The 15,087-nt window shown below is 42.3% G+C and overlaps 1 protein-coding gene across 2 annotated transcripts in view; it reads left to right on the top strand.

The window, feature by feature from the left end:
• tars2 (threonyl-tRNA synthetase 2, mitochondrial) overlaps positions 1-15,087 on the top strand; it is a 15,656-nt gene extending 569 nt beyond the window's left edge. Inside the window, exons 1-18 of one of the 2 annotated variants that reach the window (XM_086218377.1) lie at positions 3,043-3,269; positions 4,704-4,876; positions 4,963-5,077; positions 5,637-5,758; positions 6,032-6,140; positions 7,260-7,324; positions 7,419-7,497; positions 8,174-8,320; positions 8,440-8,538; positions 9,556-9,725; positions 9,809-9,971; positions 10,812-10,949; positions 11,383-11,460; positions 12,770-12,870; positions 14,219-14,320; positions 14,424-14,496; positions 14,599-14,713; positions 14,853-15,087. In XM_086218377.1, the coding sequence (XP_086074503.1) occupies positions 3,186-3,269; positions 4,704-4,876; positions 4,963-5,077; positions 5,637-5,758; positions 6,032-6,140; positions 7,260-7,324; positions 7,419-7,497; positions 8,174-8,320; positions 8,440-8,538; positions 9,556-9,725; positions 9,809-9,971; positions 10,812-10,949; positions 11,383-11,460; positions 12,770-12,870; positions 14,219-14,320; positions 14,424-14,496; positions 14,599-14,713; positions 14,853-14,995 (2,076 nt within the window). In that variant the 5' untranslated portion in view covers positions 3,043-3,185 and the 3' untranslated portion in view covers positions 14,996-15,087. Of the gene's footprint in view, positions 1-3,042; positions 3,270-4,703; positions 4,877-4,962; positions 5,078-5,636; positions 5,759-6,031; positions 6,141-7,259; positions 7,325-7,418; positions 7,498-8,173; positions 8,321-8,439; positions 8,539-9,555; positions 9,726-9,808; positions 9,972-10,811; positions 10,950-11,382; positions 11,461-12,769; positions 12,871-14,218; positions 14,321-14,423; positions 14,497-14,598; positions 14,714-14,852 lie in introns of those variants that run through there. The other variant, XM_086218378.1, reaches the window with a different exon arrangement.

Genomic DNA, 15,087 nt, shown 5'->3' with positions numbered 1-15,087 from the left:
TTCTTCCATGAATGTTTGGGTGTGTGCTGTGTGTCCTAAAAAAAAAAAAACACAAAAAAAAAAACAAGCTATCTCTCATTTGAAGTGATGAGAATTGTGTTGCTGCTAAGGTTAACACTTGTTCTCATTTCCAGAGTACCTGTTGTAAATAATAAGCTTCTCTTACAAGATCTTTCTCTCCCCTCTGTCCCTCCCACTGTATGTTTCTAAGCTTGTAAATATAAAGACTGACTGAGTTCATACAGCTTTTTCTCTTCAAACTCTTGTTTCTGTAAATGGGTACAATGATGGTCACTCGTGCACCCTGCTTTTTTTTTCTCTTCTCTCTCTCTTTTTTTTTTTTTTTTTTTAAACTGTGATAGAGGCCTTGGATAAGCTTTCTCTCCAGAAGAATTTCTCTACGATATCTACGTTTCTGTCGTTTTTAAAAAAAAAACCACCAGACAGAAGAGGAGAGTGAATATAATTGTGTTTTTATTTTAAACATTGATGTGCGCTTCAAGTTAGACTGAGTTATGTAGATACTCGGTAGTGGATGGCGAGCAGGGGGAGGCATTTCATTTTGAACCACACACTCTTGCTAGGCTTCAACATGTACTGACTTGAATAAAATCCAGAGTTTCAATTCAACTGGGGGGGGAGGTACTTTATTTGGTCACTATTTATCACTTGAATTGCGCCTTGTAGTGTATAGACAATTTTCTCACACAGCTGCCATCATTTTCATTAACTTGAATGCCTTTGTTTCTTCTCGTTGCGAGAATTAGCATGTTTACCATTTGCAGAGCCCCCCGAAAAAAGTGTTGTGCAAATTGGATTCCTTTATAACATTCTAAATTTACATATTCCAGTTGTTTTGGCCCCTTTCTTCCTTAAAGTTTCTTTGCTAATTTCATGCTTTTGCCCCGGAGCCCCTTTGCTTTTTTTGCTCACATGGTGTCGTCCACTCCTGCACCTCTCAGCACGAGTGGTGGTAAACAGGATCAGCACAATGGTAACATTCCTCCCTCTTCTGCAGGATTTGTCAACGCAATGCCTCCCTGTCTTACACAAATAAGTGTACCCACGTAGCGGGAGGTGCATGTTGAGTGTTCCTGCTCAAAGCCTCATGTCTCCTGTGTTAAACTGATCATGGAATGTGTTCTCATTAGCGCCTGCATATGTTCCTCCATAAAATTAGATTCTTACATTGTAAAAATGTAGCAACAAATGGCATCTTTCGCACAACACTAGCACATAATCTGATGTTTTATTGAATGTTATACAAGTCTGTTGACACCTTCTGTAAACTGTATGTCACCTTGGCTCGGCTGTCTCACAGAGAAAACTGTTCAAGTGCAAACTTGCATAACACCAACCATGTTCGAGTTGTTCCTGTAAAACAAGCGCTCTCCTTTCTCTTCACCTACTACTGCTTTATGCGACTTTGAGTTTGATCATGACTGAAAATGTCCCAAAGCAGATGATCTTGTGTGTATTTGATAATTGCCTCATCAATGATGCTATATCACTGGTCTTTTGAGTGTCCGATCCTTTCTAGTATGATGAGCATGCACACATTCTGCAGCCAGCATTTGTCACAGTGCATATATACATGTTTTATGGGGTGGATATATGTTTTTAATTTCCCCTTTTTTCCCCTTTTATATATGAATAGAGAGAGAGAAAAGAGTGGAAGCTTTTGTGGAACAGTCTAATTTTTGACATACATTAGTATATTTATCATTTTGTTTGTGATGACATCATTGGCTGTAAGCAGTCGATCTGTAGCAAGCGAGGCCATTTAATCATCTCTCAAACTCCTGTAACCTCAGATCCCCCACCCCTCCCCCCTTTGGTTAAATAACAAAATAGAAGGCACACTCAGTTGTACATTTACATTCCTGCAATATAATTTGAGCACTTGTCATTTCAGCTTTACCTCTTTTTGTTTCAAACATTTCATGGGGGTTTTGTAAAAGGGCACCTGTTCGATAATCCTGCACTAGCCCAGCACCCACATTCAGTTACAAGTTCTCTGGGAATATCAAACTTGTAGAAAAGAAATCTAAGAATGTTTAAAAACTTGCCTCATTTATGTTGCAGCACCACCTCTATGAGACACTGTTGCACATTATTCCACAGAAAATGGTTAATGGCTCGGTTTAGAGATGTAGCTGATTGTGCTAAAGATTTACATATACTTGACGACTCCTGGATCGCACTTGTTCAGCTACTGTCTGACAAATGCATTTTGCGTGAAGAAAAGCATCATGTTCTTATACCAGACTTCTCTCCACTATTTGAATCTTCACATTTGAGCAGACACTAGGAGTAGCCTCATGTTTTTACAGTCCATGAAGGGTGCACTCAATGCCAAGTGGTCCTGATGTTGATAAGCTGGAGTGATTTTCTTATTAGTGTGAAAGCACTCAGAAGTGTTTAGCTCCCCCACGTGGCCTTTCCGGGTTACTTCAGTTTTTTTGTTTTTTGGTGTGTTTTTGTTTTTTGTTTTTGTTTTAAGATGCAAGCAACCAGTATTGACAACCACTGTTTGGATGGATTTATTTGAAAATAGTTCAAACCGAAGCATCATCAGGCCCCCTTCAGAAAGAATTCTAACTATTAAACTACCAAGGTCTCGCCCTGCAGGGACCACTGCGTCTGTTTGCAACCTTCTAGGAGACGTGAATGCGTCGAACGTGCACCTGCAGACTTTGAATGTACATATTAAAACAGTTGGTGGCTAACGAAGCGAGGTGGGCGGGTTTCTATTATGGAACTTGGATGCAGCAAGGTGGAGGCGCATCGCATGAGGATACCGTTATTTAATAATGATGGATTGGTCCTAGTTGTGTGTGAACATGTCACTAACTCTCCAAAGCATGCGTTTTACCTCAACGTTTGCGTAGAGGTTGAATTCTGACATGCCTGCCGTGACTCTGCATGGGTCAAGTTGGGGGTTGAGACAGTTAATCATCTGTCTTTTTAATAAAAACAACCAAAAAAACGTGTTTGAAGCCTCGCTGTGAACGCGCGCCTGCTTGGGAACGTGCACGCAGTCTCAGCGGCGTCTCAGTGTGATACGACGTCACCGCCGTCGCCTTTCCCTTGTTTCCGGTGTTATGGCCGCAGTGAGAGAAGGCCAGCGGAATGTGGACTGTTAGGCTAAATAAGCGAGTGTGTAGAAGCAGGAGTGTTTGAAAATGGCGGTGGCGCAGTTGTTGCGGCTCGTAGTCTGTCGGCCGACAGCTCACGCGACTCTCCGCGAGCTCAGGAGGTACAGCAAGGTGCGAAAGTGTAAATGTGCTAGCTTGCCATGCTAACGTTAGCAACCGGGTTAGGATGTGTTGACAGCCTGACTTGCAGCAGCTGGTCATGTCTCCCTGTGGGATTGATGGAAATGAGGACGTGTGCTCCGATAATCAAATGACCAGTGAAACCTTCATTAACCACTTTAAAATTTTAGACAGCTTTTTATACCTTTTGAATATAAATCATTTAATGAATTTGACGCCTGTGGAATGGGTAACTTTCTGTATAATGACTTGTGCGAGGTTGACTCCCCTCCTATTATTTCCTTCTGCATCATAGTCGTATTCTTGATTGACCTGCTATTACTGATAGCATGGCTGTAGGTGTTAGCTGGCGGTGTTCGACTCGTGGAGAGATTTATGTAATACCAGTTATATTCAGTTGGAACGTTTTATTTTTGAGAGGTACTCCTATATAAGACAAGTTGGAAAATACAACAACCTGAACGCTTGACCGCTTCATTGAAATGGAGTGCTAGAATTTGAGTGGATATTATATTTACCTTGAATCACAGACTTTCATGAAGTCTAACCCTTATGAAGATTGAAATACTAAGTTTTTGAGAAATCTATTTGAGAGAGATGTTGATTTGAATCTAGACATTTCAGAGTGTGTGTGTGTGTTGGTGATTGGGTTGAGTTGTGTTATAACTACAGGCATATATTTATTTTTTATAAGTATGGAAGACAACATATAAAGTGTGTACAAGAGCTGAATGTTACATTTTTGACCAAATACCTAGATATTGCAATAATGTTGTCAGGATGTTTATTAGTACCTTCGTAGATTTTGATGAGTAATCATAGGCAATATGAATGTAACAGCTAAGGAGCTAAAAGGCAGACTTTTTGAACTGAGAGAACTCTGGTAAGATTAGAAATTGACATCACTTGCAATGCAGCCCCTAAATCAAGGAAAAGACTATATTTATACCATGGCGTGATATAACTGGATCAAAATCCAAGATGATATAGCCCAGCCTTATGTTGCACCATACAATAGAGCAGTTTATTGTGACATCACCACAAACATCAACCTCCAAAATACTGCACCATTGCTTCAACACCTCAATAAAGTTTTGGAAAAAAAAAGCTAAATATCAGTAATTATGGATAAGTGTGATGTTATAGATTGAATCTCTTTATAGTCGCATGCATTTACTCATAAAACTATTATAACAAGAAATTATTGGGAGGATTGGGTTGTCTATGTACAGTATCACAGTCTGCATCACAACTGTCCAGTGCAAGCACTTTTCTGATTTTCTGAAAAACATGCCTTTTAAATGCTCTTGTACTAATTACCCCCCCTCCCTTTTTCTTTTTTTTTCTTTGTCCCATTCATATTCCACTTCTGTCCCCTCCTCATCTCTCCACACCTTTTGGCGGTTACCTGCATCTTTCCTGAAGGTGTCCCCTGCTTTATCGGAGCAACTGCAAATCTTTGAATCTCTCAGGGAGAAAAAAGGCAATAAGAGAGCTGAAGCCTCAGAAAAGCCCCTCAGAATCCAACTGGTTGATGGCCAGAATGTAAAAGGATCAGCTGGTGTTACTACGCCTCTCTCTGTTGCGCAAAGTGTCCGGTAAATATGCAGGACTTAGAGGAATGTTATCTTTAATTTCCTTTGTTCTGACTTAAGGAATATGAAAGTGTTATGTGGTGTTGCAGGGTGAAAGGAGCCCTGGTCAGTAAGGTGAATGGTGAGCTGTGGGAGCTTGGGCGGCCCCTAGAGGCAGACTGTGAACTACAGCTTCTCGGTTTTGACACCCTCGAGGGAAAACAGGTATTAACACTCCTTTGTGTGCCCTCCGCTTATTTGAAATTTACATTTTCAGCATGAGTCATTTTTAGAGCTGCTATGTTTAGTTGAATATTTGATTTTACAAAACCATATTGTTACGTGGTTAAACACTTTTACCAACAAAATGTCCAAATTTTGTCCATTTTTGTTAGTGAGAATATCTGAAGTGTTCCGGACTTTGAATGTTGTCATATTTTGGAAACAGTGATTGACATTTTTCACCATTTCTTGACATTTTATGGGACTAATCAAATAATCAAGAGAATAATCAACAGATGAATCGGTGATAATAACCCTTTGTGCTTGACCTTCATTAGATTATTAAAGATGATGTAATGTTTAGTCTCCCCATAATTTTCCCATAACTATGGTGAATTTTATGGGCCATGCTGAGCTTATTTTCTCAGCAATTGGAGAATTTGAATAACTATCCCCTTGGATGTGTCCAGACACCCCCCACCCCCCATCTGAGAGACATCTTATCACAACAGCCACTGGATCTCTACACATGACCAATTCTTTGCTGACCTCTTTCTCTCAGGCAGCATGGCAAACAGGAGCATGTGTGCTGGGTGGGGTGCTGGAGGGTTCATTTGGTGCCAAGGTGTGCAGAGAGGGAGTCTCAGAGCTTGGGCTTTACTGTGACCATGTACTGGACAACAGGTGAGATATTCATGTGTGTTTGCAACAATGAAGGAACTTGGGGTTGCTAAACTCTGGCCTTTACCCCCAGTTTCCTGCAGACAGGTACCATGGAGGAAATACTCCTGTTTGAAATACTCAAAATAGCAGATAAAGGAAGTATTCCTGCACTTTTTGCACTTGAAATGATGGTTTGGTCTCAACACCACACCACTCTGCATCACTACAATTCTTCCTTCGTCACATCTTTTTTTTGCCATTGAATGTTTGACAAGAATCTGTCCTCATCCACAGTGCCTTGTCTCTGAGTGACGTGGAGGAGCGATGCAAAGAGGTTACAGCCCTCAAACTTCCTCTACATAGACTGGAACTGAATGTCGAAGAGCTCCGAGAACTCTTCCAGGTTAGAAATGCCCCTTGAAACAGTCCACAGTTGACAAAAAGATTTTTTTTTCACAGCAGACAAAAATTGGTTTATTCACATAGTAATTGCTCAGTTTTGTTTTTTTTTTAATTATCATAACCTAAGTGCCAGCACATACAATTCCAAGTGTAAAACCAGGTCACCTTTACCAACTGCAGTCACTATTAATGGTATTTATAATTATATACCTGCCTTGTGAAATTACTGTACAGATTTAATTGGTTGATTCAAATCTGTTATATAATCACAAGGGTTTTGTGTGTTTACTTGTCAATCATCTCTTGTGTATTGACTGCCCAAACAGAATAGATCACCAAACACTTCAAGACAATCAGTTAACAGAACAATAATGTATGATGATACACAAAAGACAAAGTGATACCGTGATGTAAATATTAGCAATATAACGATGATAAAAATCAGTTATCTTATTTGACCTGCTGTCATGTTGACTTGATTATATCTGGAGGAACATGAGAGTGGCTCATGCTTAGGAGTACTGACGACTGTCTGCTTCCCCTATTTTCACTATTGATCCGTTGTTGGCTCGGCTTTTATCAAGTCGGTAGCATATACTACCACATTTAGGAAATCCTGAAATTATGACATTCAGTACCATCAAAAATTCTCCTTTTTTTTTTTTAATTGAACTAATACAGTATTGAGGCAATGTGCTGTTGTTCAAAGCTCTCACCACCAGAGGTCAGTCTTTACTGTTGGAACGGGCAGCTGAGAGGAGAATGTTGGCAGCTGCAAGCTGTGGTGATATTGTATAAAGATAATGTGACAGGAGCACTAGGAAAAAGACAATGCTTCTGCCCATGTTTGGGTCTGTTTTGGGTTTCGTGCTGATGATAAAGATGAGCTGACGAAAACAATTCATACCTTAAAGTTCATCGTCCATCGACTGCTGCCAAAGTAAATCTTTCATTATAGAATACCTCCGCAGCATTTGTGTGTGTGTGTGTGTGTGTGTTTTTTTTCCTTTCACAAACACTGTTGTATACCCTGGTGATAAGTCAGGAAGGCTGTAAAAAATACATTCTTATCTGTGGTATTTCATGAATTTTGTCTGTTTTGTGCATGTTGTTGTTATAGAACAATACGCTAAGGCTGCAGCTGGTCCAAGAGCAGATGAACGGCCCCACCCTCACAGTGTACAGGCACGTGCAAACACACACACCTGATGTACCTGCTTGTGTCTTGTAATCTCTCAATAGAATACTTGACTTGTTTGATCCTGTCATTGTGACTCAGGTGTGGAGACAGCATCGCCGTCAGTAACGGCCCCCTCCTCCCACACACTGGCTTCCTCATGGTCTTCAAGATGCTGCAGGTGTGTGTATGTGTGTAATTGTCCTGTCCTCTTCGTGGTTTTATGTGCATTTCCTGTTGTCCATTCTATGAATTTTCATGGTCTCAAAGCAACATTTAATTCTTGGATCTGTCCAATAGCAATTTTTTTGAGTTTCAGCTTGTGGATTGATGGTCTTTCCTTTGTAAGCAGAGCACTGTTTAATCTATTGTAGTCTTGTTTGCTTTGTTTAGTTCAATTGCTTTTAACAGTAATATTTAAAAATTGTTCATTGTTCAAGTATTCAAAGTTACTGTGTTAACCTTGTCGAATGGCCACAAATATTTGTATTTGCCCAATCCATCATTTGGGATACATGCTGGGTACATGGAATTTTCCTGGTCATTATTGATCCAGAGGGAGGGAGGAGTTATCCATATTGGGCTGTCACGAGGCAGACTGGGATTCCATGGCAGCCAGGCTGGAAATATCAGCAGCAGGATGTTGTGTTTGTCAGAGGCCAGTTTCCTGTTGTAGGTTCTTACAAACACACATCCATCAGACATGCTGTCACTCTCATTGGTTCACCCTTTCTCTTTTGGCTGACCCGCACTCTTCCTTTCACTTTTGCCACCTATCTATTCCGTCATTATTTCCTCTCTCCCTCCTCACTTCAGTCACGCAACACTCAGTCTTTGTCTGATCCCTCACATCCTAGCTGTCGTCCGTGACCCTGGACAATCAGAAAGAGGCTGCAGGTTTGATGCGTCTCATTGGTGTGGCGTTTCCAAGCCAGGGAGACAAGGAGGAATGGGAGAGGCAGCAGGAGGAGGCTCGTAGGAGGGACCACAGACGCATTGGGACGGTAATATCAATATGTATAAAATTAGACAAGTTGAACAGACTGAGATCACCGAACAAAAATATAGTGGTGCATAAGCTGCTTGCTGGTTCTACATGTCATGTATCTGGGTTTTTGTCCAGGACCAGGAGCTGTTTTTCTTCAATGATGTCAGTCCAGGCAGCTGCTTCTTCCTCCCTAAGGGAGCCCACATCTACAACACCCTTACCGACTTCATTAAGGTGAACGATCAAAGGCTGCCGTCATCAGCTGTATTTATACAACGTTACTGGCCTCACAATAGAGATTTTTAAAAAGCTACAAAAATTGTAGCAGAGCCGGGGACATAGGCATGCATCTACCATGTCAGACTCATCACCCTCTGTGTGACGCTCGATGCAATGCTGCAGCTCAGCCATAGATATGGTTCTATTCAGCTAGTGATGGCTAATGCACCCTCTGGCCTCTGCCTCATGGGACAATGTGGGCCACTGAGTCTGGTAACCTCAGTAACCAGTGTTTAGCCTCTGTGACAATCATTGGAAGTAGTTTAAATTTCATGATCCACAAATGCATTTAAACATCTTATTTTTTTAACATCTGGCGGGGAAATCCCTAAGTATCAACAAATCTCTTTTAGAATTAGTGTGAATGAGTCAACGCACACAACCTGCTCCCAACTGGGGTTCAACACCGGTCTGATCAAGGATGAGCTGCAGTTCAGTGATTGAGAGTTATAATAGAATCCCTGTGCAATTACTTAAACCCAGTAGTCTTTACTCTTCAGGCACACGTTTCTGTTGTTATAGCCAAGAAGAGACTGGTTTTCATAAAATGCCTGAATGTATGAATTCTACTGAGTTGCAATACGCGCCCTCTGACCTTAAATCTCCAGTGTTGCATTGCACTGTAAGTGAACTCAAACATGAAAACATGTTGAGCAATTTTATGCAACTATATCTGAAATACCTCACATGATATAATTAATTGTGCAAACACCAATTATAACCTTCGTTCTGTCTGTAATGTTCAGTGATGCTGTAGAATGTTTCCTTTGCGCTGTTAATAATGAAGGATTACTTGCGTGAACGTGTGTGTTCCTCACACACACTTGTGTTGCTTGTGTCCTGGGGATACACATATTCTATTCAGCCGTCAGGATATTGTTCTTGTTAGTCTTCAATTATTGTCCTTCACTTGAGTGTTGTGACAGTCTGACCCCGTCCGACGCTCATTGTGGCACACATCCTTCCTTGTAGAGTGAATACCGAAGGCGAGGCTTCACTGAGGTCGTGACACCTACTCTCTACAGCACTGCATTATGGGAGCGATCAGGCCACTGGGAACACTACAGCAAGAACATGTTCACTGTGACAACAGAGGACTCTCAGACCTACGCACTCAAACCCATGAACTGCCCTGCACACTGGTGAACACACACTCACTCACACACTCTGTCCTCTATTGCTCTGAGAGGCCTGACAGCGCCTGACTCTCGTGTCCTGTGTTTAGCCTGATGTATGAGCAGCGTGTACGCTCGTGGAGGGAGCTTCCTCTGAGATGGGCCGACTTTGGAGCGCTACATCGAAATGAAGTCTCCGGAGCTCTGGGAGGTCTTACCCGTGTTCGTAGGTTCTGCCAAGACGATGCTCACATCTTCTGCATACCTGAGCAGGTACACATTTTAAATTTGCAGCAAGCATTTCCAAACCAAGACAGACTCACTTCTGAAGGTGCTGTAATTGCAAAGAACTGTAAACGAGACACATGTGGGACCACATTACAGTGATTAGATGGGCAGTTCAAATAATTCCTTAGACATTCCAGGAGGCCGCAGCGTGGATGAATGAAGGTCTTTGTCCTGTTCAAACATGACACCTCCATATGGACATCTCTGAGTCTGTGTAATCCTGATCCTCTATGTGGGATCTCTGGAAGGTTCCCATGCTACTGATTGTCCAGCCCCTCTGTTGGCATCCTGTAGAATCATAAAGATCATTGTCACATGATAATCATTGCCAAGTTAGCTTCTGAAATACTAATTTAATCTCTGGAACAAATGAGCTTCACAGTAAATACATTGGATTTTTTTAAAATTGTTTTTTCTCATTTGGAAATTGGAAGTCCCTCTCAGTTCATGTGCCGTAAGCCTCAGTGATATTGTGCCATGGTTGCCTTTCGCCATTTGTAGTAAAGCTGGAATGGAAGTAGAATATGCCACTGTATCTACATCAGTGTACGAGGGAAAGCCGGAACAGCTCGCTCATAAACACAGACCTTGTTTAGTTTACACGTCGCCCCACAGAAAGTCTGAATGCTCTATGAAATGGTAAACGCAGGCATGGCTGGTTGCGGACAGTTAAAGTGTCATGGGGGTGGGGGGGGGGGGGTCATTTTACTGTGCTATCACTAAATCTCTGTGTAAAAGTGTCTGAAGTCTCCCATCCATGTACAGCCCAGTATTTACATTATTCTGACGTCTGTGTGGTCAACTTGTTTCATTCTTTGGTTGCAGCTAGAAGAAGAAATTGTGGCTTGTTTGGAGTTTGTCAGAAGCGTTTATCAAGTGTTTGGGTTTTCCTTCCACTGCCTCCTGTCTACACGTCCCACACCGTGTCTCGGGGAGCCTGAACAGTGGGACACAGCTGAACAGGTGCACACACTTTCACACACTCTATTATATTTTGCTATTCTGAATATTGACATAAAGGACCACATAATACATAGCACCAAAGAGGACATGGTGTGATGTCAACCACACAGAGAGCAGAGAGCTGCTGGGTAGATGTATATCACTAAACCCTCATGGACATCTCCTAAATAGACACATGGGCAATTTAAACTGATTCAATTGAGTGTAATTGAACTTCATAGGCCCAAACTCCCACGACTGCTTTACACACACACACACACACACACACACACACACACACACACACACACACACACACACAGAGGACAAAAAGGCCAACTTGTATTTCCTTTTGTGCATTAATGTACTTAAAATATCTACTGCACTTACTTACGTTACTGTGTGTGTGTGTGTGTGTGTGTGTGTGTGTGTGTGTGTGTGTGTGTGTGAGCAGCAGTTGGAGATGGGTTTGCAGCAGTTTGGTGAGCGGTGGGAGTTAAACCCGGGAGACGGCGCCTTCTACGGACCAAAGGTCAGCGGGCAGTGTAGCAAACTGTGAAGGATTTCCACACACAAGTGCAGATATTGTTTATTGTTGTTTTCACTAAAACACTCATCTCCCGCTCTTCGAGAGCACTTTTGGCGCTTCCCGTCATGCTAAAAGCTACATTAATAGAAGAGTTCAAGGATTAATGTTATCTGTCATTACGATGGAGCAATGTCAGTTGGATACTCAGTATGAGATCAGTGTTTATCCCACTTTAAAAAAGCGAGGGTAGATGTTTCGAAGACTGTGATGTAGAACGAGGCATAGCATGTACGCCTTGACTGACTAAAAAGAAACACTGTGCTGAAAGTTTTCCACCAAGTGTGAGGCTGAGCACCGAAATCTCACAGGCACGCATACACAGACAGACACACACACACACACACACACACACACACACACACACACACAGAAGGGGAGTGAGACTGTGATGGATACAGTAAACCAGGAACTAAGAAGGAAATGTTTCACTGAAATTGACACCAATTCCAATAAAAACCAAACTCTGTGTTTTTGACTTCCTGAAGTCTGCACCGAGTGATATCATCTGTTTCCTGGCTATATGCTAAGCTAAGTGTATACTGGCTGCAATTGCGTCATGGATCATATGACAGATAAAAGACTGATGAATGCTCTCATTCAGCTCTATTCATGAAATCTAATCCTCCAAGTGCTACATTATTCTTTATGATATGGTTGCATTTTCACATCCATCACTTGTAACTTGATCTTTTACGATCTGTTTTCTGTACATTACAATGTACAGTGGAACAGATGCCCTTGATGAGGGGATCATTTTGAGCGCAATGTTTTACCAAACTCGCTGAACAAGACCGCAGTTTGGGAAAAAAAAGTATAAATTTTCAATCAAAAATAGAAAGACGCATCAATTTTTTTTTTCAACATGAATATGATTTCATTTCTGTGCTGCTTGTGCAAGAAGTCATTTAGCTTGCGTCAAGAGGAAGTCAGCTCCAGAAGTTACTTGTTCAAGCTCAAGTGGAAGCAAAGGGAGTTGAGGTAGGTCAAGTCAGGGTGGGGTTAGACACACATGAACACACTCAATAAAACAAACAAACATTCCACGTATCCATATAGCTAGGGTGTGTTTTACCACAATTATCAAGATCAGTTTCTCCTGGCAACTACTTTATGGCCATTTCTTTCCACAAAAATGCATTTTGTCTCCAGCAGCATCTCCCTGGGTTCAGAGCTCTGAACTCACATGTGTTTACAGGGATAAAGAAGTGAGGTTCAGTACTAAAACGCTCCTTTTTGTTTTTCTTCATCTCAGATTGACATCCAGATAAGAGATGCCATCGGCAGACAACACCAGTGTGCAACAATCCAATTGGATTTTCAGCTGCCAATCAGATTTAATCTCCAGTATGTCGGGTGAGTCAATCATGATGGCGTACTGCAGTAAATCGTAGAAAACTAACTTTAAACTTGGACACTTGCAATTTGAAAGCATAACTTTGCTCTCATCAGCCACATTCAATTATGAAAAATCTGTTGATTGTCAGTTGAGGCGAACACAAATCATTATTCTGCTTCCAAGCCAAGTCAGTTTTATTTGTATAGCGCCAAATCACAACAAAATTGATCTCATGACACTTTACAGGTAGAGCAGGTCGAGTACCACACTCCTTCAATGAATTTACACCCAACAATTCTCCATCAGCAAGCACTTCCTGCAACAGCGGCGACGAAAACCTTCCTTTTAACAGGCAGGAACGTGGAGCAGATCCAGGCTCAATGGGGACGGCCTTCTGCTTTGACCGGTTGAGGGGACAGAGAGCAGGCAGAGACAAAGACAGATAATGGAGGAAGACAGATATGCAGAAGGAAAGAGAGGGACAGAGATAAAGAGAGAGAGAAAGGGAAGAGACTGATGGACAGACGGGGACGTGAGCAGGTGGAGCTACGGGTGGCAGCTTGAGCCTCTTCAGGTCTGTAGCCTCCTCCAGCAGCACCCAGTTCTGGGATGAGGGGAGCCCGAAGGCTCCGGAGAAGAAGACGAGTTAGTAATATGTATGAGTATGATTTATGTATGACACATATAGGAGGACAGAGAGGAGTAGAGAGAAGCCCAGTGCACCATGGGAGATCCCCCAGCAGTCTAAGCCTATAGCAGCATATCTAAGGGCCAGCCTAAGCAGCCCGAACTATAAGCCTGATCAAAAAGGAAGATTTTTTGTCTGCTCTTAAAGGTCGAGAGGGTGCCTGCATCCTGGACCGAAACTGGGAAATGGAGCCTGATAGCTGAAGACTCTGGCTCCCATCTACTTTTAGAAACTCTAGGAACCACCAGTCACCCCGCATCCTGGGAGCGAAGGGTTCTAGCTGGATAATAGGGGACTATGAACTCAGGTATGAAGGAGCTGTTGAGGATTTTGTATGTTAGAAGGAGAATTTTGAATTCTATTCTAAATTTGACAGGGAGCCAATGCAGAGAAGCCAGTACAGGAGAGACACGTTCTCGTCAACACACGGGCAGCAGCGTTCTGGACCAGCTGGAGAGTCTTTAGGGACTTCCTGGTGCAGCCTGATTCCAGAGCCCTTTTACCTCATTCAAGTCCCGTATTTCCCCCTGTCACCTTCTCCTAGTGTTTTTATTCACTACTCATTGAGGAGGAGTAGACAACAAAGGCCACATTTTCTGGAAATGCGTAAAAACAACCATAAATCTTTTGATAAACCCAACCAATTAATGACTGACATTTTTTAACCTTCCTCTCAGACAAGATGGGCAGTTGAAGAGGCCAGTGATGATCCACCGAGCCGTGCTGGGATCACTGGAGAGAATGATGGCTATACTGGCTGAAAACTTCGGAGGGAAATGGTGAGATGACCATCATGATCCCTGGGGGCCAAATATGTTGTCTTTGACTGTTTTCTGTAGCTGCGCTCTAAAGCCATCATCATTCACTCCTTCCTCGTCCCAGGCCTCTGTGGTTATCCCCCGCGCAGATCATGGTTATTCCTTTGGGAGGCAACTGTGAGCTGTATGCTAGGCAGGTCAGTGCACGATGAAGATTTCCTTCTGGTGAACTTTCTGTCACTGTCATTATTGGTTTGAAAAGCACATCACAATTCCAAGTGATGTTCTGTTCTCATAAGGTGGTGCGGCAGTTTCATGAGGCTGGCTTCGTGACAGACATGAATGATGATCAGGGGGCGACCTTAAATAAGAAGATTCGCTCTGCTCAACTGGCTCAGTACAACTACATATTTGGTAAAGATGGCTACCAGGATGAAACTGGATGTATAATCTACTAAATCCTGCCACTAGTGCTATTTTGTTAACTCAGTCTCCCCCTTCATGGCTATTAATGATTCTATACTTGACTGTGTTCTCTTTGTGTTTTGTTCAGTGGTGGGAGATAAAGAGTGTGAGAGTGGAACAGTGAGTGTACGGAACAGAGGAGGGAAACAGCTGGGGAGGAGGACCACAGAGGAGGTGCTGATGTGTCTCACACAGCTTCGAGACTCCAGGACCAACCAAGACCAGTTCTGAGGGAAAAAATCTTGAGAATGATGCGTCATAGATGTAATTAGTGTTTGTTTTGAAGAAGTGGCTGATGAAATTTGCAATAAAAGTACATTAAA

This window comes from Aulostomus chinensis, chromosome 11, assembly GCF_037954235.1.
Source record: "Aulostomus chinensis isolate RoL2024-O1b breed Wild chromosome 11, RoL_Achi_v1.0, whole genome shotgun sequence".
Classification (NCBI taxonomy): Eukaryota; Metazoa; Chordata; class Actinopteri; order Syngnathiformes; family Aulostomidae; genus Aulostomus; species Aulostomus chinensis.
Note: the sequence above shows the minus strand (reverse complement) of the source record. Positions and strands in the feature narration are given on the sequence as shown.